Here is a 22,579-nt window from a genome sequence, read left to right on the forward strand (position 1 = left end):
AGAGCAGCCAGTGCTCTCAAGCACTGACCCATATCTCTAGCCTCCCGCTTTTATGCGGTTTTTCTAAACCACAGTTCATTGGCGCTCACGTATTTCAGCTACGACTTGGTGCCTTAAAACGGCAGCTAGCTACTGTGCGTTCAACACCGTCTCGTTTGGTCTTGTCACTCTGTGTTTCCAAGAAGCTTAATTCTTCTGCAGGACGTCCTGTGTGGGCATAACTGGGCTTTTAGATGTAACCTGGGCGAGAAGCAGGGGTGCCAGAGCAAGTGGTTCCTGGTGTGACATTTTGAAAGACAGAACGAAACACTGATTCGTGAGAAGCCTCGAGTTGTGAATAAGTCATGCAGCTTGGTGAAAGAAAACTCAAGAGGGGCGTTCTCCTTAGGAGATCTTTTCATCCCTCCCCACACACTGGTTTCTGGGATTAGGGATAGCAATCTGTCTTTTTTTCTCTTTTGAGACAGAGACTGGAGTAGCCCAGGCTAGCCTCAAACTCCCTGTGTCACTGAACCTCTTGAACTTCTGATCTTCTTGCACCCCCCCTCCTAAAAGCTGGGGTTGCAAGTATGTTTCCCCACACATAGTTTTACGTGGCACTGGGATTGAACCCTGGCCTAGCCAAGCACTCTTCCAATTCAGCCACATCCGTAGTCCCTGGAACCTGTATGTTTAAATCCACCATATTTTAAGGAATCCTATCCTTGTGGCGCCCTGTGACACAGCCTGAAATTCCAGGCCTTGGGATGTGGAAACAGGAGGATCTATGAGTTCTACCCAGTTCTAAGTCAGCCTGGGCTACATAGTGAGATCCTGTTAAGAAAGGAAGGGAGAAAGGGGGGAGGGGGAGGGGGGAGGGAATGGAAGGGAAGAGACAGAGAAGGGGGGAGAGAGAGAGAAGGAAAGAAATCCTATTTCCTGACAAAGAACTACTTCAGTATGAAAAGAAAAAAAGTCAGTTTTCCAATTAAAAGCAGAAACCAAGTCAGACGCGATAGGGCACACTAGTAATCCCAGCACCCAGAAGGCCAGGGCACGAAGATCTTAGTTTGGGTCCAGCCTGGGCTACATAGAAAAACCTTGTCTCAAAAACAAACGAATAAAAAAAAAAAACCCACAACTATGGAAGTTAAAACCAAATGGCATTAACAGGGTCAGTCAATCAGCCTCAAGACAACGTACATTGTGCACATCAATGCCACTCAGACACGTGGATGCCACTAACCTCCTCGCTCTGCATTTGACTTCTTTATCTCCATGGAAACTAGACAGTAGGAAGGAGATATCTAATTCCTAAATGAATTCAATCAATCTATGAGGGGAAAAACGCCATAATTTAAAGTATTATCAAAAGCTTCCCTGTTCAGCAATTTCCTGCCAGATAAGGAAGTGCAGGTCTGGACTTGGTTTCTGACGGGTTTTACAGACTCCTTGGATTCTGCTTTATGATAAAATTAAAGTAAAAATTGACTTCTGTGTGACTGTGAGAGAGACTAGAATGCATTTCTGTTCCTCCTGGCAATAGCATGCTTCAAGTCAGTTACATCCTCTTTCCAGTGCTCGTCCCGCCAAGCAGGTTGTTTTATAGTTTCAGAAAGTGACTAATGTCAAACTCCAGGAGGATTTGTGGGTGGGGTGGCATGGGTGTCCTTGGGAAAAGTTGATAGTGGTAATTTCAGCCAATAGCTGAGGCCAGGCCATTGTTTCCCACGTTCAGAGAAAATATAATACTAATATTTCTGATGATGATGATGAGGAGGAGGAGGAGGAGGAGTTGATTATGCCAGCAGACTACAGTTTACCAGTAATAGCCAGGGCCAGACCGACTGGAATATGAGCCAGTCATTAAGATGTAAAACTCTAAGCTTGCTTGAAGCAAGCCCCTCAGAACTAAAGAATTAGGACCTAGAACTTCTTTGAATGAATTCTTTTCACCGCTTTTGAAGTGTTGTGATTGCCATTTGGGGTTCCATTTCCCTTTTTGCCTCCTGGTTCGTCCTGCTGTCTTCTCAGGGTCCCACAAGATCTCTTCTATGCTTTGTATCTGGGTCTTTTCTTGACATGGTGGGTTGCTAGGCTGCTACTGACATCGTCCTCCAACAAAGAGGAGCATTCCCTGCCAAGGTGTCTTCCTGACAGGGCTGTCTTCCCCTCCACATGGCAGAAGCATGCCCCAGGGCCTGCCATCTCTCAGACCTGGCTTCATCTGGGTGATCAAGGCCACTTCCTGTGCCCACTAGGCTTTCAATCAGTTGACATTATGACTCCTTTTCTCTCTCTTGTTTATCTGGGCACAGGACGTCGTAATCGAATGGACCGATTCTCCAGACTTCTGCGCATGGGCCTTGCCACTTTGCCAGGAGCTTGCTCTCGGTGCTGTGCGGAAGGAAGAGCACCCTATTCACCTGCTGAAACCCTCGAGCATCTTTATTGAACTCTGTCCCCGGGGTCTACAGGCCCCGGGTCACATGTCCACCTATAAATCACCCAACCAGGTCCAGTTGCTCCCACCTTTTAGAGCCTCTTGTAGCATGTGGCCATCTTGTTCCGCTAATAGTATTTGAGACCAAGGAGACTCCTTGGATTCCTGTATTTTGGGTGATATTTTCATATAGGCTTGAGAACTTTTTGTATAATGTAGGTAGGGCACAATTCTATGCTTCTGTTTATATATGAGCAACATCATAAATACCAATATTTTTCTAATCCTCTGTCTTGAAATCAACATGTTTGATGTCTCCTGCCACAACAATTATTTCAATTTTTAATCTTTAATGAAAAGAACTCCAACTTTCAAACCTTCAGGGAAAAACAAACCAAAGGCAGCCTAATATTATCATGTAATAATAATGTATATGTCCTATATGGACAGTAGCAGAAGTAAGGTCATAGTCAAACTTTGACCCATAGACTAGTCCTGGGTTTGCTAGGCTAAGAGGCCAATGGTGGCCAGCCATTTTCTATGCATCTGGCTAACAGGTTCTATTTAATCACAGCTTGAGCTCTGAAAATTTGTCTTGTTTATACTGGCATCATGCAAGGTATAAACTCTCTCAAGTGGAAAAATTGAGACAAGAAATAACTGAGATCAGTTTTCTCTTTTATTGAGATACATTATATCAGACTTTATCAATGGTCCCCCTCTTTGTCACCTAAAGATTAAAGTACCCAGTAGGAGCTATCTATGGGAAGCATTTTAATCCAAAGCCATCTTCCTTTTTTCCCTTTCCTGATTGTGGCCTGATTTCTATGTTGTCTTGACTCTGTTGGGTGGTCTCGGGAAAGGCCCATAAATTTGAAACCCTATGCTCAAAAGGAAAGAGTGAAAAAAAAATCCATGTAATGAAATAGTTGAGACCAGTTTCTTTCTAGAAGTTATGTGTCCAACATTGTTTCTCTGAGACCAAAAGCTCATAGATTATCCTCAATAATGAACTAGCCTATGGAGGTGATTAGCCATATAGCTTTTCTGTTTGTGTGCATGTGTTTGAATACTTTTAAAATGCATTAATTTATTTTATACATATGTGTGTGCCTGAGTATACACACTGTGTATGTGCAGGAACCTCCAGATGCTAGACGAGTGTGTGGGATCCCCTGGAGCTGGAGCATACAGGCAGTTGCAAGCTGCCCAGTGTGGGTGCTGGGAACTGAACTTGGGTTGTCTGGAAGTGAGACCATTCCTTCAGCCCCATATAAGACTTACGAAAGAAGTCAGGAAAGGGGTTTTGAGTAGACTAGGGCTTGTGGAGGATTTTGAGGGATGGGTGAGGCTTGATAAGGCAAAGACAAGGAAAGTATGAGAGAGAAAAGGCGTGAGAAATACAATGAGTATTTTAGACATAACCTATTACATGAGTATTTTTTACATTATATTACATTAGCTGCACTAAAATCAGGAGCCGTGTCCTCCAATAAAACTTTATGGGTAAATTTATGCCAGAATACTTTTATTTGAATTAAGCATTAGTTCTGCTCTCCTTCCAATTGTCATCTCTTTAGAACTTGGTGGAACTTAGTTCAGTGCCCCTGACTCAGCTGTGGCTCAGTGTGAGAGGGATGTTCAAGTGAACCATATGATGTCATCTGAAGTCCCGACTCTCTGTGGTTGGGTCTCATAGTTAATGCCACATGCCAGGCTTTGGGAAAATGGCTGACACAGAGCGCTGTGATCCAAGTAGATGGCTATGTAGTATCTCTTGAGGTGCTGCTGCATTTGAATTGGTATTGCGAGGCTTTGCTGTGCTACTTAAGGAGCAATTTGCCAAGTTTTTGCTTCTAGAAATTTCTGAACAATATCCTCTGTCCTTAAATGCAGTTTCAAATGGAGTCGAAAACCCAAAGCATCTGAATATAAACTCTTAATAAGGCATTATTGCACAAATGGTTTGCCTCGGTTGCTGGGAGCAGGGGTTAAAGGGTAAAAGGATGGAGGGGTTACAGCTAGAAGCATATGATACCAGCCAGGTGTTTTCGTCTTCCAGAAAGGTAGACTGAAGAAATAGCAAAAGTTCCACCAAATGTGTCTCTCACTGAAATTTAAAGGAGAGTTTACCCACAACAGATTACCAAGCATGTAAATAGTACCAATTTATATCTAATGTCATTTGCTGGTTGTCATAGATGGGATGGACTTCCTTCACAGATGTCATGCAAATGAGGTCTGAGCAATACACAGAGTGAACAGTGTTCTTTGTTGTCATGATAGTCGTGTGTGCCAGGTTCACAGCTGGGAACAGCTCCTGAATCAATGTGCTGCTGGCTTGGGAGAATGTTCTCCATTGCATACAAAATCTAGGTCCTATCTTTAGAGATGTCTGCACTCTGAAGCAAGGCAACATGGAGAAGGGGCTGGGATTTAATTATAGGCGGCAAATGTGTTTTTGGAAGTAACTGTCACGTCCTGTTCTTAAGTCTGTGCCAGATAGCATTCAGTTATAGAGTTCGTGAGCAAGGGATCTGTTCCTGATGGCTTGGAGACATGGGGTTTTGCTCTTGGCTTTGGAGGAATGGGAAAGAATACGTGAGCTAGTCCTTACTTGAGCTAAAGGATGTTGCCTTGATGTTGGCCGCTAGGCAGTGGCGGTAGAGGGTTATTTGGAAAGCAGGATGTTGAAACAGCTACCAGGGACCAACGTCTCTAAGAAAACTTGTCCGAAGGCGAACAAGAGGAGCAGGAAGCCAGGGGTGGCTCCAGCGCTGTGGTCCTGCTTCTTTTAGTGGACATGAGGTGCTTTTATACAGCAGAACATAAGCTCTGGTATTCTCATTTGTCAATGGCTTGTTTTCAGCACTGACACTATCTTATGGATTAAAGGACTTTTCATGACACACACTGGACCCTTGTAGATCTGCTATTCAGATAAAATAGTGTGAAATTCAATCCCATTAAATGAACTCTATTTTTATTAAACTGTGGGTTATTTTAATTAGCATTGCATTCAGGGACCACTTACCCTTAATCTTAAGTCTACTGTCTGATTTTTAATACATCTATTTAGGGTATGATGTTCTTATATTTAATCTTCCTAGGTGAGGATAATCCTATGTGTACTTATTGTTTCAATATATGCCTTCCAGGTGCCAGGATTGCTGAATATTCCCAACTGTATGACCAGATCGTGTTCAGAGAGACACCCCTTAAAGTTCAGAAGGATGGCTGGGCTAGGACCCAAGAACCCTCTCTCCACAGGCCTGCGTCACCTCCCCAGGCCCAGCGCGCTGGTGAGGACTGGCTTTGGCATTCGCCCTACAGTAACGGAGAGTTAGCCGATTTCTGTGTCCAGCCAGAGCAAGACTCAAAGGCAAACTATCCCACGTTAGACATCATGGCCAAAAGCGTTCCCAGACAGTTGTCGGCCGCTTGTTCGGTGCCTTCTCTTCAAGTGTCAGACCCCCTCCTGGGCTCCGTGCCGCAGAGATGCAGCGTGGTGGTCAACCAGCCCCACAAAGAGAACTCCTGTGCAGGCCATCTGTACAACTCGCTGGGTCGCAAAGCAATCGGCGCGAAACCCCAGCCGTCTAGCAGGCCCCAGTCATCTTCCTCGGTCTTGATAAACAAGTCCCTTGACTCCATCAACTACCCGAGCGAGACGGAAAAAAAGCAACGGCTGTCTTTACAGAAGAATCCCAGAGGTGCCAGCCAGCAAGACTTGCTGTCCGGCGTGGCGGACTCATGTCCACAGGACACTCAAAAACGCTCGGATCTCACACTCCAAGACTCACAGAAAGTTCTGGTGGTGAATAGAAATGTACCCTTAAGTGCCCAGGTAGCGACACAGAACTACTTTTCCAATTTCAAAGAGTCTGAGGGAGATGAAGACGATTACGTGGAGATAAAGTCCGAAGAGGAGGAGGCGGGGCTGGATCTCTCCCTGAGTCAGGGCAGGAAGTCTGACCCAAGGATCCCAGACCCTGACTGTTCTGGGAACCACAGCACACCTTGCTCTTTGAAAGAGCCGCTGAGCAGCAGGCTTCCCCCTTACCTGACAGCGTGCAAGGACTCTGACAAACTGAATGATTATCTGTGGAGGGGGCCGTCACCCAGTCAGCAGAACCTTGTCCAGTCTCTGAGGGAGAAATTTCAGTGTCTCAGCTCCAGCAGCTTCGCCTAGGGTTCTAGAACAGTCCGAACTGGCACCTGAGGCTTACAAGTTACCAATAGGGAGGAGGCGGGGGGGATTTTTTTGTTTTTTTTTTTTAAATATATGTACCAGTTTAAAACAATTTTGTAATAACCAGAGGTGTAAAACATGCATTCTTTCTTTACAGCACAGCTCTTTGAGCTAGCTGACGATGACATTTTCCCCATATCCTGACCTATAGCGCTCGCTCATACAATTCTTAGATCACCTCCCTCCCCACACCCCAAGGAGTCTTATTCTGTGACTCAGAGGCAGCACGAGTCTCTTTCACAGTTTTTAAAAAGAGAAACTAAAGTTATTTAAAGAATTATATGTGGCATTTCTGTTGTATTTATGGCAAGACTCAAGAATGACGACTGCCAGGGATCGCTGATGAGAATATACCTTCACGGTGTATGTTAAGGTTCCCACACTGGCATTCCTGTCACATTTCCTGTAGATGCCAACATTATGTGACTATTTAAAAAACTAAAATGTAGCCCTAAGACCAACTTGCTATTAGAAAAAAAAAAATATCTTTGCCTGTGTTCCTAGACAAGGCCCAAACTGTGTGCCACTAATTATAGTAAATTTTACATTATCTGAGGTGAAATAAACTATTTCTTTCATGGCTTAAAGAAATCCAAGCTCAGGGCTACGGAGATGGCTCAGAGGTTAAGAGCACACCGGCTGCTCTTCCAGAGGTCCTGAGTTCAATTCCCAGCAACCACATGATGACTCACAACCATCTATAATGAGATCTGGTGCCCTCTTCTGGCGCAGGCAGAACACTCACTGTATACATAGTAAATAAATAAATCTTTAAAAAAAAAAAAAAAAGAAAAGAAAAGAAACCCAAGCTCAGAAGAATGCAAGCCAACTTAATTATTACATAAGATAAAGGAGACTTCTGGAAACAACCTGATTATTTCTTACAACTAAAGGAGAACTGTCCCCCTTAAAAAAAACCCAACAATCCAAAACACCCCACTATACTACTATATAAGCCCGTCTCTTACCAATACAGAGTAAGTCCTCAGGTAAAATAAGACAAAAATGCATTGAAATGACCCATCTGCAGCAGATCTTCATAGGCACTGTCTTGAGCTTTGGGCATGACTGAGTGCCCTCCTTGCGAAGTCTTTGCCACAGATACAGGCAAGAGTTTAGTTTCTAAACAGTCCATAACCTAGGGCCTCCTTCAGTGTTTTGGAACATACAGAAGAACCGAGCCTCTGGTTGCTGGGTTCTAGCTAGTGACTTCCTTTATGTTATAACTGTAGTCTTAGACAACATTTCACTGTGGTAGCCTACCACTCTAACTCCTTGTAGATGGGAACAGATGCGAAGAGAAATGAAGACAGATGTATTGCTACTTCATAAAAACATTTTATTGAAGGCTCCATAAATGCAGTCAGACTATTCTCTCACAGTACCCTTTCCGTTCTCACTTTACACCGTAGAACATTCTGGAGTCTTTCCTCACCCTCTCGGCTTCTGTTTTAACTTATTTCTCTTTGTTTGAATTAAACAATTGGGTCCATTTAAAAAGATATGATAGGAGTTGTAGGGAAAGATGTCTGGCCTGTTGTTAACGGTAGGCAGGAATGGAATCAGTGACAGCTTCCCATTCCTCTTTTAAACTCTGATCCCCCTTTAGTTTCAACTGTGCAACTTAAAAATGTGACCATCCTTATGTTACAAATTAGTTCCTATGGTGTTTTTAGTTGTTGTGCTTGTTGCTTTGAGTTTCCTGTCCTCTGGACCCTTTACTCTTCTGTAGTTACCAAAACATTTGGGGCTGAGGGTGACACTTGGTGGTGGAGCCCTCACCTCACGTTCTCAGGCCCCGACTGATCCCCAGCACTGAATTACATCGTTCTGAAAACATTCCTTTTTTTTTTTTTCATTGCTTGTATTTAAACATGACATTAGTTTTCCAGAGAAAGCAGTAGCAGAAAAGATGAGAATTCTGTTCTTAGAATTTGCTAGACAAATTTGTATCATTTGGTTTTGTTTGTTTGCTTATTTTTTGTTTTGTTTTTTAAGTTTCCTGTCCCTTGTTTGAGGATACAGTTTCCTGCTTTGTTTTTTTTTTTCTTTTTAGTCTATGTGACCCACATTCCAATATAGTCCATGTTACTGTTCTGTCTGAGTCTCAGAAATTATTAATTCTTCACAACAGTGTTTTCTTGCAGTTTGGTGTTACCTACAAAGGTGGATGTCATATTGTACAAAATGTATGTGGTCCTTTGGGTTCTAGGATAAATCTGTAGTTTTATTGATCACCTCTGTGGACCAGGCTGCAGACTTTGAGAGCCGTGTGTGTGTGTGTGTGTGTGTGTGTGTGTGTGTGTGTGTATGTGTGTGTGTGTGTCTGTCTGTCTGTCTGTGACTGTATGTATACATGCTCAGATGTTCCCTCAATGTTATCAATTCAGTGCTTTTGTTTAAAATAGTTTATTTTGCAGGTGGGTGGCTATGTATATACTTGGGGGGAAAGTTTATGTACTTAAAAGTTCTTACTGGGTTCCTATACTGAAGGTTCCAATTTTTTTTTTTTTTTTATAATTTCACTTTTGACCTACTTTTTTTTGGTGGGGAAAGCAATGCATCTTGGAAAACATAGTTTAAATAGTGTATATAAGACAATGAAACTTAGTAATGTCCATTATTTAATAAAGTTTGTAAAGTGCAAAGTAAATTTTTGTTTGAATTGTGTTTGCACTAGAACATATGGCTTTTTCCAAACTGTTTGGCTATAATACTCTTGTCCTGCCTTGTGAACCACAGAGAGAATAATTCAAGGTAAAAAAGTATGTCCTAAGTAGCTTTATCAACTTGACATCGTCTAAGAGGAAAGCCTCATTTCAGGTATTTCCTAGGTCACATGGGCCTGTGGGCATGTCTATGAGGGATTGTCCTGATTATTAATTGATGTAGCCCAGCCCACTGTGGGCAGCACCATCCCTAGGCAGGTGATCCCGGACTACATAAGAAAGTGAGCTGAGCATGAGCTGGTGAGCCAGAGAGCAAGCTCGCAAGCCTCATTTCCAATGGATTTTGCTTTGAGCTCCTGCCTCGTCTTCCTTCAATGACAGACTGTAGACTGGAAATGTAAGTAAGCTAAGATAAACTCTGTCCTTCCCTAAGCTGCTTCTGCTCATGGTGTTTCTTACAACAGCAGCAGAACTAGGGCAGAGGATATATTAAGTCTCAGTGGCTCGTGACAAACCAGTTTTCCGTATCTAGATTGCTTTTGAAATAGTAAGCCTAGTGTCTGAAATGGTTTTTGTTTTCTTGACAGGAGGCTAAAATAAGTTCAGTCACTAAATTAAAAACCTTTTCATAGAAAAACGTAATAACAAGATGTCCTTTTTTATTATTAAATTGAAAAGTTAGTCTAAATTTTTGGTACAAAGTAAGGCTTATTTCATATAACTTTACATTTCAAATTTTCTTTGATAGATTAAAATTATTAAAAGCATGCATCTATAAATGGGTACTTACTGAAGCTTCTGAAGACAAACCATTTCCAAACACAAAGCCCTAGCCAATTCAGTTGAAAATACAGGCTGGCTGATTCCACCCTTGGAGGAAAACTGCTGAGCATCTTTCTTTAGAGTGAAGCATCTCTAAACATCTGAGGCGGAGGCCTTGCATCTTCCTTGTTATGGTGACTTACTGGAAGTCACATGTTATTTAGACAAGCCCGTGACAACCAAAGACCCATGCATGGTGTGTGTAAAATCTTGGCATAAATCTTCAGAAGAAAGGGGGAAATATTTAGATGTCTGGTAAGTTGCCTTCTGACATTAGAGGAAGAAAACTGAATATGAAGAGTAAACGTTAACAGTTCTTGATGAGCCCTTAGTCCTCTGTGTCAGCCATGGCTTTCTCTAATTGGCCAGGTAAGGGCACACTCAATTCTTTCACTCGAGAATGAGAATTCAATGAAAGAAACTGCTGCTACATTTTTGCAACTTTTATGCCAATAAATATATCTTTATCAGAAACCTTATGTGCATAAGATATGAAGCTTTATTGTGCATGTTAATTTTTCTTTAAAACATCTCAAGATGTAAGTATATTCTTCTCCCCCCCCCCCCAATAACTAGCTTACAGCATGGAACTCCAACACTACTATGGCATTATGTTACATTTGAGAATTAGATAAATGCAAAACCTCACTGCACAAAGTGGGGGAGAGATTTCCTCCATTTCCTCTCTTAGTCCTTACCTGGACACTCTGGTTGGATCCAGGGATCCAATTAACATGAGAAAAATATTACAGTTTTATTAGCTTTATATAAACATGGGGATATTTACAGAAGAATAAAAACCAATGAAATGGCCAAAGCATGGTAGCTTTAGACATCAATAACTTTGCGAAAGAAGGCAAGGACAAATAGATCTTTGGGCCAGGGTAGTAGATTTGAGAGCTATTATTAACAGTCAAAGATGGGGTTGGAGATGTAGTAGCTGAAGGGAAATGGGGGCTACTTCAGAGCTTTGTACAGGTTCAGTGCAGTCCCAGTGCCCAGTCTCTGACATCAAGGAGACTCTCCAAGAGAATCTATATGGCCTGTAGGTAAGACAGACCCTGTGGCCCCCTCTTGAAGTTCGGGATTTTCCAGCTGATTGTACCCTAAAATAATCACCTCACCAATTAAGCGTATTCTGGGATGGCGAACTTTTCACTCCTTTCATCATTTTATATAACTAAATTAATTTAGGATGTTTGCTTTACGATGTATTTGAAAGCTCTTTTACAGGAGATCAAAGGTCCCTTGTAGATAAACATTCTGAACGGTAGCACATGTACCTCTTGTCTAATTTGATTCCATACAATGCTTTGTACGGGTTCTGCACAGTACTGGGCAATTTGTACTTGACCAACTCATGTTTAATGATTGACTAAACAAAGTTCAGAACTTACTGAAGCCCAAAGCAAGAGAACACAGTCCAATCAGGGGCATATGGAGACAAGTTGGAATAACAAACAAATAATTAGCTTTTAGAAACTTATATCAGGGCTAGAGTAATGATTCAGTGATGAAAAGCATTGACTCCCCATGTAGAGGACCTGGGTTTGAATCCCAGCACCCATGTGACAGTTCACAACTGTCTGTAACTTCAGTCCCAGAGGATCTGATGCCCTCTTCTGACCTCCCTGGTCACCAGGCACACATGTGGTGTACATACATACATGTTTGCAAAACACTCATACACATAAAATAATAAAGTAAATAAATCTATTTTTTAAATTCATAGCACCATCAGTAATATAATACAATGCCATCCAATCATGGGAAAGTAGCACTTCATGAGTCCTTGCCCTTTTCTATCTCTTGGATTCTAGAGATGACTATTTTGCAGATTTCCAGGAGCTTTCAGCTAAGCATCAATTTATCAGGGTGGTACCTAGGCATCAGTGTATCAGGGTGGTATTTAAGCATCAATGTATCAGAGTGGTACCTAAGCATCAATATATCAGGGTGGTACCTAAGCATCAGAGTATCAGGATGGTACCTAAGCATCAGAGTATCAGGGTGGTCCCCCATACCATCCTGGTAGTTTCATCCAGACAAAAGCCTTTCCTGATCATTGCCACTGGGGATGTGAAGAAAGCATAGAGTAACCAGGCTCCCAGATAGAGGAAGAGAAGTCAGGTGCAGTGGAGGGAACAATTACAGGAGGCTGAGTGTCCAAATACAAGCCTTGCCTACTCTACAATGCGGTGCATGCCACAGGCCAAGTCCCCTTTATAGACTAGAAACCGGCCTTATTTCTCAGACAGCAGCTTTGTTCACATACAGCACACAATTTGAAGAGACAAGGGACAGGCAGACTCACTAATTCTGAAGCCATGTGGTTTTAGGATAGCATAAAAGAACAGGGCTTCGATAGCGATCAGAACTTCTGCTGTGTGGGCAAACTCAAGCCCCCAAATGCCCTGTTTGCATCACAATGTACAGCTGTCCACAGGGCTCTCATGGAACCCCCAAACGAGACCATGGTGTAAGCAAATTCCTTCTTCCGTAGACAAATTAAGTTGGAGTCTATGAGCCAGAGGCTGAATCTAACTTGCGTTAAGTGGGGGAAAAGTTTAAAAATAAAAATCCAAATCTCTAGCTTAGCTAGAACAAGGAGAAGAGAGAAGGGAGATGGGGGGCAGGGCTAGCCTATTTGGTCGTGGATTCTGGTGAGGCAATGCTATAAGACAGATCTGTGGAGAATACACCAAAGGTGCAAAGTCAACATTAGTGACGGTAACTTGCTCTGACTCCTGGAGGAGATAGTTTCTTTGTTCCCCTTTATGGGCTTGGTTGGCAGCTAGAACACAGATGTTCTAGATAAATGATAAAGGATCTTCTCTCAAGGGAAAATGAGTGCCTACCACAGAAAGCATGAAGTACATAACGCTCCTGGGAGGGACCTTTCTATCTGAGCCAGCTCACTAATGACTCCTACCTTCCTGGCCTCTACAAGCCTCCATAGAATGCTGGTGTATGAGACTAAAGAGTCTCCTTGACTGTTAGGAATTCACACAAGGCCTAAACTACTGTTAATATCCTGTTTCCTAAAGTACCCTCTCTGGCTCAGACTCCCTTCTTGAGGGACAGGAGGTTTTCCTCCAGGGTATCTCTACCTGAATGGTCCAAAATTGATGTCATTTTCTCTGACCCCTTGGGTGGTCCTCCAAAGCATCTACTCTAGATGCAATCTTTCTTGAGGACTACATAGATTCCTCATTGGCCATCTGGCTCCTGCCTTCCCTGTACTGCTCATACTCAGATCCCACCTCCCAATCATAGCCAGTGTGATACATCACACAAGCAGAATGGTATCTGCTGTGGGATGTTCTGTATGCCCTAAATGTTGCTCTGATTGGTTAATAAATAAAGTGCTGATTGGCCAGTGGCCAGGTAGGAAGTATAGGTGGGAGAAAGAGAAAGGAGAATTCTGGGAACAGGAGGTCTGAGGGGAAGATGCCAGCCTGCCATCCAGGGAACAGCATGTAAAGGCAACAGGTAAAGCCACGGAACACATGGCAACTTATAGATGAATAGAAATGGGTTAATTTAAGATATAAGAACAGCTAACAAGAAGCCTGAGTCATTAGGCCATACAGTTTGTAAATAATATAAGCCTCTGTGTGTTTGCTTGGGTCTGAAGGCCGTGGGAGCTGGGCAGGAACAGGATAACTTCAGCTACGGGCATCCTGTCAGCTCTCCATGTCTCTGTCTGTCTCTGCCTATTCTCCCCACATGCTTGATCCTCAGCATGGAACTCACCACTGAGAGCCATGTGGAGAGTTTCCCTACTTACAGGCTAGTAAGTCAGCCTGCCTTGGTTTCCCAGGTCAGGGGTAAAGGGCAGACAGAGTGAGCTTCACATCTACAGTGGCCCTTGTTCCCCCAGACTCACCACTTTCCAGAAGTCGGGGGAACCACACAAGTATTGAGTTTATTCCACAGATGAGAAATGCTGTCTTTAGGAATCCTCAGTCTTCAAGGGACAACTATCAAACCTGCCCTAGTCAATGAATGAAAGAATTTGGCTGGAGAGATAGCTCAGAGGTAAAGAGCACTGGCTGCTCTTCCAGAGGACCTGGGTTCAATTCCCAGCACCCACATGGCAACTCACAACCTTTCTGTAAATCCAGTTCCAGGGGATCCAACACCCTCCCTCTTACTTCCACGGGCACTGTGTGCATGTGATACAGACATGCATGCACGTAAAACATCCATACACCACTCTGGCTGTTCCTCCTCACCCAGTGAAAGTGTAGCCTATAGATTGCAGTCTTCATCACACCATGGACTCACCACCACTGTATCTACCAAGTAGCCTCCCTATTTTCATGGATACTGGCTTCTCAGGTTCTCGATCACTCCTGGTGACCTCTGCCTCCATTTGCTTTGGCCTCTGCACAGGGCAACTGTTCTTTGCTGGGGGAAAAAAACAAAAACAAAAACATAGAAGCTGCCTCTAACAAAATTTTTTTTTTGATCATCTGAGATGTTTCTTTTTCTTTTACCCTTTGTCTTCTTGATGTTTTAAAAAACTGTGGCAGGATACACATAACACAGAGACCATCACCCTAACCATTTCAAGGGAGTAGTTCTGGGGTGATAGTCTTTCACAAGATGACATGACCAGCTATGATATGGCAGTTGGCTCTTCAGCCTGACTTGTCAATGTTCATTTTCCCTACCCTCCTCCAACCTCTAAGTAACTCAAATTCATTATGCTTGCCAAACTACAGGCTTCTGTTCTTATGGTTCTTTCTACCCAGTCTACTCACTATCCAACATCCACTCTTGCCTTTACTTAGCTCCTAAGCCATCCTTGTCTTCAAGTGCCTAAGGGCCACCTCCTCCAGGAGGATTTTTGATGACTCTCTGGGTCTAGGGTGGTACCTTTCCTTTTCTGAGACCCAGAGCCATGATACTCACAACTCCCCTTTAACTGGCAGTGGCCCACAGCACCCTACACAGTAAACTCAGTGAGACCTGGGTCCAGAGCTATCTTATTCACAGGGGATTCCTTCCCACATGCTGCAGGATAGCTCCTGCCACAGAGTAACTGAACTCTATAGATATGTGAGGTTTTTTATTTTTTTATTTTATGCATAACAGTATTTACCTGCATGTATGTAAGTGCACCACATGCCTGCAAAGCCCATAAAAGCCAGGAGAGAGAGTTGGATCCCCCCACCCCACCCCGGAACTGGAGTTACAGTTGAGATCCACCATGTGGGTGATGAGAATGAACCCTGGTCCTCTATAAGACCAGCCAGTTCTTTTCACCTCTGGGCTCTGCCTGGCCATAAAATAGTGTTTTAAACTCAGATATATTGTTTAACTTGTGTCCAAGTTGCTGTGGATATTGCTTTGTATAAATAAAATGCTGATTGGCCAGTAGCCAGGCAGGAAGTATAGGCGGGACAAGCAGAGAAGAGAATTCTGGGAAGTGGAGGGCTGAGTCAGAGAGAGGCTGCCAGCCGCCACCACGACAAGTGAGATGTAAGGTACCTGTAAGCCACGAGCCACGTGGCAAAGTATAGATTAATAGAAATGGGTTAATTTAAGATATAAGAACAGTTAACAAGAAGCCTGAGCCATTAGGCTAAACAGTTTAAATAATATAAGCGTCTGTGTGTTTATTTTATAAGTGGGCTGTCGGACTGCCAGGGCTTGATGGGGGCCGGAGAGAAAACTCTCCAGCTACACCAAGTGTTAGTGCCACATGCACAGAATCACCCCTGTCTACTAGGAAAGAACATTAGTGAATACATTTTTTTAAAGACCTCAACATAATGGAGACCTTTCTTCCTACTGTAACTGACTTTTCTTAAGCAGCGTTTCCTTTTTAGGTCATTAAATTTAGACAGCTCTCTCAGTGTTCGGTCACAACTGCTTGTCTATGAAACAAACCTGGGAATTTTGTCTTCGATTTCTATTCTCTGTAGGTGGATTTTTCTGTCCCACCAGCCAGCTCCCAAATAACCACACAGAGACTCATTAATTATGAAAGCTTGGACAATAGCTTAGGTTTGTTTCTAATTAGCTATCATAACTTAAATTAACCCATTTCTATTAACTTACAAGCCATAGCTTGTTAACTCATGCTTCCTCTATATCCAGCTGGCGATTCCACCCTTCTTCTTCCCAGCATCCTCTGTGCCTGGAAATCCTGCCTAACCACTGACCGTTCAGCTTTTTATTAAACCAAACAGAGTGACATATCTTTGCACAGCGTAATCAAATACCTCCCAACAATTCTCTTATAGTGCAAGTGTGCCCCATACCTGTGTATGTTAGTTAGCCTTTCATCCCTGGGACAGAATACTCAACATTAACAACTTAAAAGGGAGAATGCTATATTTTGGCTCACAGCTAAGTCCATGAGTGACTGCCTCTGTGGCCTTGGAAGTGGGAGCATGTGGCTAACAAGGCTGTTCACCTCATGGCAGTGAGGAGACAGGGATGGGCAGGGGAAGAGAAGAGAAGAAGGATCCAGGGACAAGATACATTCTTCAAGATTTCACCTTAGTTACCTATTTCCTCCAGGTAAGTCCTACCTCTCAACAGTCCATTCAGCTATATTGCTTACGAATTAATCTATTGATGAATCTCAATCATGCCACTAGCTGGGAAGCAAGCCTTCACCCTCTGAGCTTTTAAGAGGGGCTTTCCTATTGAATAACCCTATGAAAGACTCTAAATGTTCCTCATGGGTAGTGATAGCACCTCGGCTTGGGCTAGACTGTGTTGTCTTTAGGTCCAGACTGGCCACAGATTCTGGGCTTATCCACATCAATATTCTGAGCATTTGAGTAAACTACCTTAATTGTCCCCTCAGCACAGGCATTTGTTATTCTGAACTTTCACGTGATTTCTTTTCTTAATTGCCCATTAAGATTGCAAATAAGTCATGATGGGCTAGCCCTTAGTTCAAACAGTGTGAAATATGACATTCTATTAGTCATTTCTCAGACAACTGACATGAATTCATTGTAGCCCATAATTCAGTGATTCAAACAAATTACCTTAATGTCCAATACAAGAACAAACAAAAAGCTCACTTAAAATTTTAAGACTTAAAAATTTAAAACTAGAAATATAATGTTGGTTGTTTAAAATGACTGGCCTGCAGGCGAGGGGACAGATTGTACCTTAGCATGTCACCGAATTGAAAGGAAGAGTGTGACACTCTACAGGGCTGGATCATCGTGAGTGCTTTCGACGGTGTTTTGCATTACTGTAAAGAATACCTGAGATTGGCAGCTATTAAGAAGGGGCGGGGGGCCGGGCGGTGGTGGCGCACGCCTTTAATCCCAGCACTCGGGAGGCAGAGCCAGGCGGATCTCTGTGAGTTCGAGGCCAGCCTGGGCTACCAAGTGAGTGCCAGGAAAGGCGCAAAGCTACACAGAGAAACCCTGTCTCGAAAAACCAAAAAAAAAAAAAAGAAGGGGCGGGGGGATTTTTATTATGAGCTCATGGCTTGAGATAAACGGCTGGCCAGCCTGTAGTTTGGGGGTCTGTGGCAAGGCAGTGCATGAAGGAGGGGTGTGTACATGGAGCAAAGCTGTTTGCCTCATGGCAGTTGGAAGAAAAGAAGGAAGAGAGGTCCCAATATCCCTTTCGTAGGGACACCCCTAATGACCTAGATTCCTACATCTAGCCCTCAACTCTTAAAATATCCTTTCATCTGCCAATGGCATCACAAGCTGGTGACCAGGTCCTTAACGTATGGATCTTTAAGGTTCATATCCAGTCCACAGCAGTGATGATAAGTGAAGACAGCCTCTCAAACACTGTCTTCAAAATGGCTTACTGTCTGACTCACTTCCATCATCGGGATTTTTCACAGCAAGTAAGTTTTTGTGATTCCCGGTTCCAATCGGGTGCACTTTTTTTTTTTTTTTTTTTTCCTCAAACGCAATGGCCTTCCCTATCTAGAGCTTTCAGATACATAGCTTTACATAACACCCTCTTTGGAACTTGCTTGGCCATGCAATTCAAAAGCAGAACCCCTGTGTCAGCGAGACGGCTCACTAGGTAAAGGCACTTGCAGCCAAACCTGAGAAGTTGAGTTCCAGCCCCAGAACTCCCGCCGCCACCCCCACCCCACCCCATAAAAATTCAAGTTGTCGTCTGACCTCCACTTGCGGGCCCGGGCAAGCACATTCATATAAATAAGTAAAATGTTTAAACAGGAAAAGGAGGAGGCTCATCCTTGGAACTGGGCAAGCTCACAGCTCTGCCAGCACACCAATGACTGCTCTGCAACCCCAGGTTCTCCCGGTTGGAAATCAATGCCATGCAATTTCTTACATTGGTTGGGGTTAACTGGCCTATCTTTCCAGCACACGGCGCAGGATGAGGACCCAAAACCTGTCTACCTTGAACGAATTTTATCCCACCTTACTTAGGGACTAGAAAGTTACAATCTTATTCCCACTGGCCTTGGAAATTATAAACCTCGTAAGACTCTCAGTCCTGAGGCCAGTGACTCGCAGGAGGCCACAAAGCCAACATTACAAACCCCAAGTACTGACTCATTTACCCTTAGGCCACTTCCCACTTCCCATGTAAGAAACCCTTCCTTCTGCTCTACACTGGACTGGGAGCCACTACCTCCTACAGAAAGTGAGCTGCATTCTGAAGACCAAGGGTGTCGCCTAGTTTTGATGCAGAAGGGTTGGCCCTACAACCTCAGGGCAAGGGCTCACTCAGCACCACCCCGATGCCCCACCCCGATGCCTTGATTTTCAGGCAACTCCAACCAGCAGCCTCGCGTCCGCTGGCCCCCGCCCCCCGAACGTCACGGCCACTAGGTACAGTGCCCCCTAGGGGCCTCTGTTCCTCCCACGAGGAAGAGCCTAGTCTTTCCTGCTTCCGGCCCGTTACTGTGTAGCTTGGCTCTCTCTGGCGCCAGCCTCGCCAAGCAGGGGAGGAACTTGCTGCCGCATCTCGGCGCTTCCAGAGCACCAGTCGCCCCGCGCCCCGCAGCACCATGAGCGCCCGCCTGCCTCTCCTGCTGCGCCAGCTCGGCCATCAGCAGCTGCCCCCGGGCCCGGCGCGTCGCCTCCGTGAGCTGTGCAGCTCCAGCAGCAACAGCAGCGGCCGCCGCAGCAGCAGCCGCGGAGGTGGTGACCCCGAGGGGGTGCGCGGGCGGCGGCTGCAAGATGGCCAGGCCTTCAGCATCCGTGGCCCCGGCAGTCCAGAGGCCTCCGGGACGGACTCCATCGTCAGGTGAGTGTCCGGCTTGCCTGCGCGCCGGTCCCCAACTAGGGACCCAAGGATGGGACAGCAGAGCTCTCGGTGGTTGGGAGACCCGAGGGACCGTTTCCGTAGGGCGGGAGGCAGAGAATGCTTGGTGCCAACTTGCTAGGGGCGCCTGGCTTTTGGCGGCAGAGAGGGCGTGTCGGGGGAAAGGGACGCCAGGAGTATGGGACCCTGTAGGTGAGAGCATCCCCCGGCCGGCGCGCGCCTCACGGACCGCACGCCCCGCTCCACGTGCGTCGCCCGCCTCCGGCTCTGATGCAACCGCGCCGGGCGTGGCGCCGACAGGAAAGGGGCGGCGCGGCCCAGGGCGGGAGAGTTGCAAGGAGGATGGCCCTGCCATCCCGCCACTGCTGTCCCTGCCCCAGGAGGCTCCGGCAAAACCCACTGCGGAAGCCCTGGAGGTCGCTGCGCACAGTCCCCAGCATCGCCGCTCGGAGAGCGCACGGGCTCCGGCGCGGCTGTCTGGAAAGTTCATTCTCTGTCCAGTGGGGATCTGTGCAGACGCCGAGTCTGCGTCCGGTCCCCACATCCCTCCCCCGCTCTTCAGCCTTCTGCCCCTGCGGGCGAGACCAGGAAGCAGGCCCTATCGAGTGGGTTTGCTTTGGCTACTGCGGTTCCAGGGACCCACCAGGGATCTACCTGCGGGAGGCGGGAAAGCCCTTACCGGTCTGGCTCCCAATGGGGCCGTGGAAACAGTTAAATGAGCAAAAATATATGGCCCGGGGTTTGTCGCACATAGCCCTCAACAAATAATTATTATTTTTACAATAAACGAGGATCTGCAAACTTCGTGTAACGGGCATGAGAGTAAATACTTAAGGTTTAGTGGACTATGTAGCTAGAGTTTTCCTGCCTGGCCCACGGTCAGGACAAATCTCTCTCACCTGCCAGTCCCACAGCCGGTCAGACCCAACCAAGTAAACACAGAGACTTATATTAGTTACAAACTGTATGGCCGTGGCAGGCTTCTTGCTAACTGTTCTTATAGCTTAAATTAATCCATTTCCATTAATCTATACCTTGCCACATGGCTCGTGGCTTACCCGCATCTTCACATACTGTTTCTCATCTTGGCGGCTGGCAGTGTCTCTCTGACTCAGCCTTCCACTTCCCAGCTTTATTCTCCTCCTTGTCCCGCCTACACTTCCTGCCTAGCCAATGGCCAATCAGTGTTTTATTTATTGACTAATCAGCAACACATTTGCCATACAGAACATCCCACAGCAGGACTAAGAAGCAAAAATTAAAAATACCACATAGATACTTTTGTAACAAGGAAGAACAAATTCCCACGATTTTTTTTATAAAATTCAACATTTTATGGACACTGAAATTTGAATTTCCTGTAGTTTTTCATGCTATGAAATATCCTTGTTTTTATGTTTCTACCTGTTGTTTTAAAATGGAAGCCCGGTGTAGGGAGATCGCTCAATTAGCAAAACACTGGCTGGCCAAGCATGAGGACCTAAGCTCCATCCCCTACACCCATGTGGATGTAGTGGGATACTCTTGTCATCCAGTCCTGGGGAGGCGGAGACAGACAGATCACTGGGGCTCACTGGCCAGCCCCCACCCCCACCCCCAGCAGAGTTCAAGATCTCCAGACCAATGTTACAGGTCCTATCTCCAAAACCAAGGTGAGCAACTGTTGAGGAACAACACCGTAAGTTGACTTGTGGTGTGTACACACACCAACACACGTGCCCCCAAACATATGTGAACACATAAATTAAATAAAGGTGTATGCGCACGTGCATGCGTTTTTAGCTAATGGGTGGTGGTTTCCTGGTTCTGCTACAGGACCAGAGGACAGTGCTTAGGAACCTTTTTACAATGTGCCCGTACTACTGGGTATGAGAGCTTGGACAGGCCATTGGTCTCAGCTTCTTCACCTGTAAATGGAAAGCACAATGCCATCTACTTCAGGGAAGCCATCATAAGCTTTATACTATCCTAGCAATCCTAGAATGCATATCCTGAACAGCTCTGAACCTAGTAATTGTCTTTCCATCGATTGCGTCTTGTGGCCATGACAGCTAATTTATCATTGCCTGCGCCTGTGGGATTTGGAAAGTGGAGAAGTGATGAGATTAGATGTTACCCGGAGTAAGTAGCTGTGCAAGAGCTTAGGATGGTATTTCTTCCATCATCTGTGTACATCAGAAACCATATGGCATCTAGTCCCCAAGAAGCACAGCGACAGTTACAGAATGGTGTGGCTCAATGGCCATGATCTGAAAGGTCATTTTTGGAAATATTGTGATTTCTGGTTATTGTTTGTCAATCAATCAAGGAAGTGTCAACCCCCAACACTTGCAGAGTAGGTGACAGCAGTCTGTTTGTTGGACCCCATGGGTCCATATGTCGAAGGCTTGGGCTACAGAGTGGTTGGTGTTCCATAGCAACACCCAAAGGAAATATCCAGAGCAAAGGCTCCAGAATGGTCCCCAGGGTGGTTACTCATTGCTCCTGATTTCTGGTCTTGTCACTTGCCAGCCAGGTTGTGTGTCACTACTCACTACACAGTCTTCACCTCCTTCTTTTGGCCAGAAGCTAGTCACATGATCCCAGCCAGGTGCAGGAGAGTGGCTTGGGAGACCCAGGTATGGTCATATGCAGTTGAAACTCAGAATCCTGTTACTGAAAAAGAGGATTGGGAAAGCACTGTCTGTAGGAAGTAGCTGGGGTCAGAGAGAGATTGGGAGACCCAGGTGGTTATGTGCATTGGAAACTCAGAATCCTGTTACTGAAAAAGGGGAATGGAGAAACGCTGTCTGTAGGAAGAAGCTAGGGTCAGCTTTATCACGGAAGCTATGGGGGGGGGGGATGTGTCTACCAATGGCCGAAGCAAAGAGTTATGAAACGGCTCTCCACTGATTTTACCCTGGACTCTAAACACTAGTGACTGTCTTTGAAGGAGACCAGCTTCATATTCCTAGAAGGATCCTTCTTTTGCCTTTGGAAGAGATGAGAAGTGTGGACCTTGGTTAACGAATGGTCCCAGCATTCAGGGATAGCGTTGGTAGTTTTCAGTAACATGGCCAGCTGCTTCCGCCCACACTGGAGCATGGCCACAGCTAGCCACAGGGAGAAGGAGGAATGTGGTTGTTAGGACAAGGCAGCTTTGTGCTCAGCTCATAGGCTTTACGCAGTTAG

General features: G+C 45.1%; 2 protein-coding genes across 2 annotated transcripts in view; both read left to right on the plus strand.

Annotated features, from left to right (window-relative positions):
- Plekhg1 (pleckstrin homology and RhoGEF domain containing G1) overlaps positions 1 to 6,694 on the plus strand; it is an 86,563-nt gene extending 79,869 nt beyond the window's left edge. The window contains exon 16 of the mRNA XM_059272780.1: positions 5,581 to 6,694. Within this exon, the coding sequence (XP_059128763.1) occupies positions 5,581 to 6,614 (1,034 nt within the window). The 3' untranslated portion in view covers positions 6,615 to 6,694. The remainder of the gene's footprint in view (positions 1 to 5,580) is intronic.
- Positions 6,695 to 18,979: 12,285 nt separating this feature from the next.
- The window catches only part of Mthfd1l (methylenetetrahydrofolate dehydrogenase (NADP+ dependent) 1 like), a 189,338-nt gene continuing 185,738 nt past the window's right edge, over positions 18,980 to 22,579 (plus strand). The window contains exon 1 of the mRNA XM_059272782.1: positions 18,980 to 19,390. Coding sequence (XP_059128765.1) covers positions 19,152 to 19,390 — 239 coding nt within the window. The 5' untranslated portion in view covers positions 18,980 to 19,151. The remainder of the gene's footprint in view (positions 19,391 to 22,579) is intronic.

The sequence above is a fragment of the Peromyscus eremicus genome, chromosome 8b (genome assembly GCF_949786415.1).
Source record: "Peromyscus eremicus chromosome 8b, PerEre_H2_v1, whole genome shotgun sequence".
Classification (NCBI taxonomy): Eukaryota; Metazoa; Chordata; class Mammalia; order Rodentia; family Cricetidae; genus Peromyscus; species Peromyscus eremicus.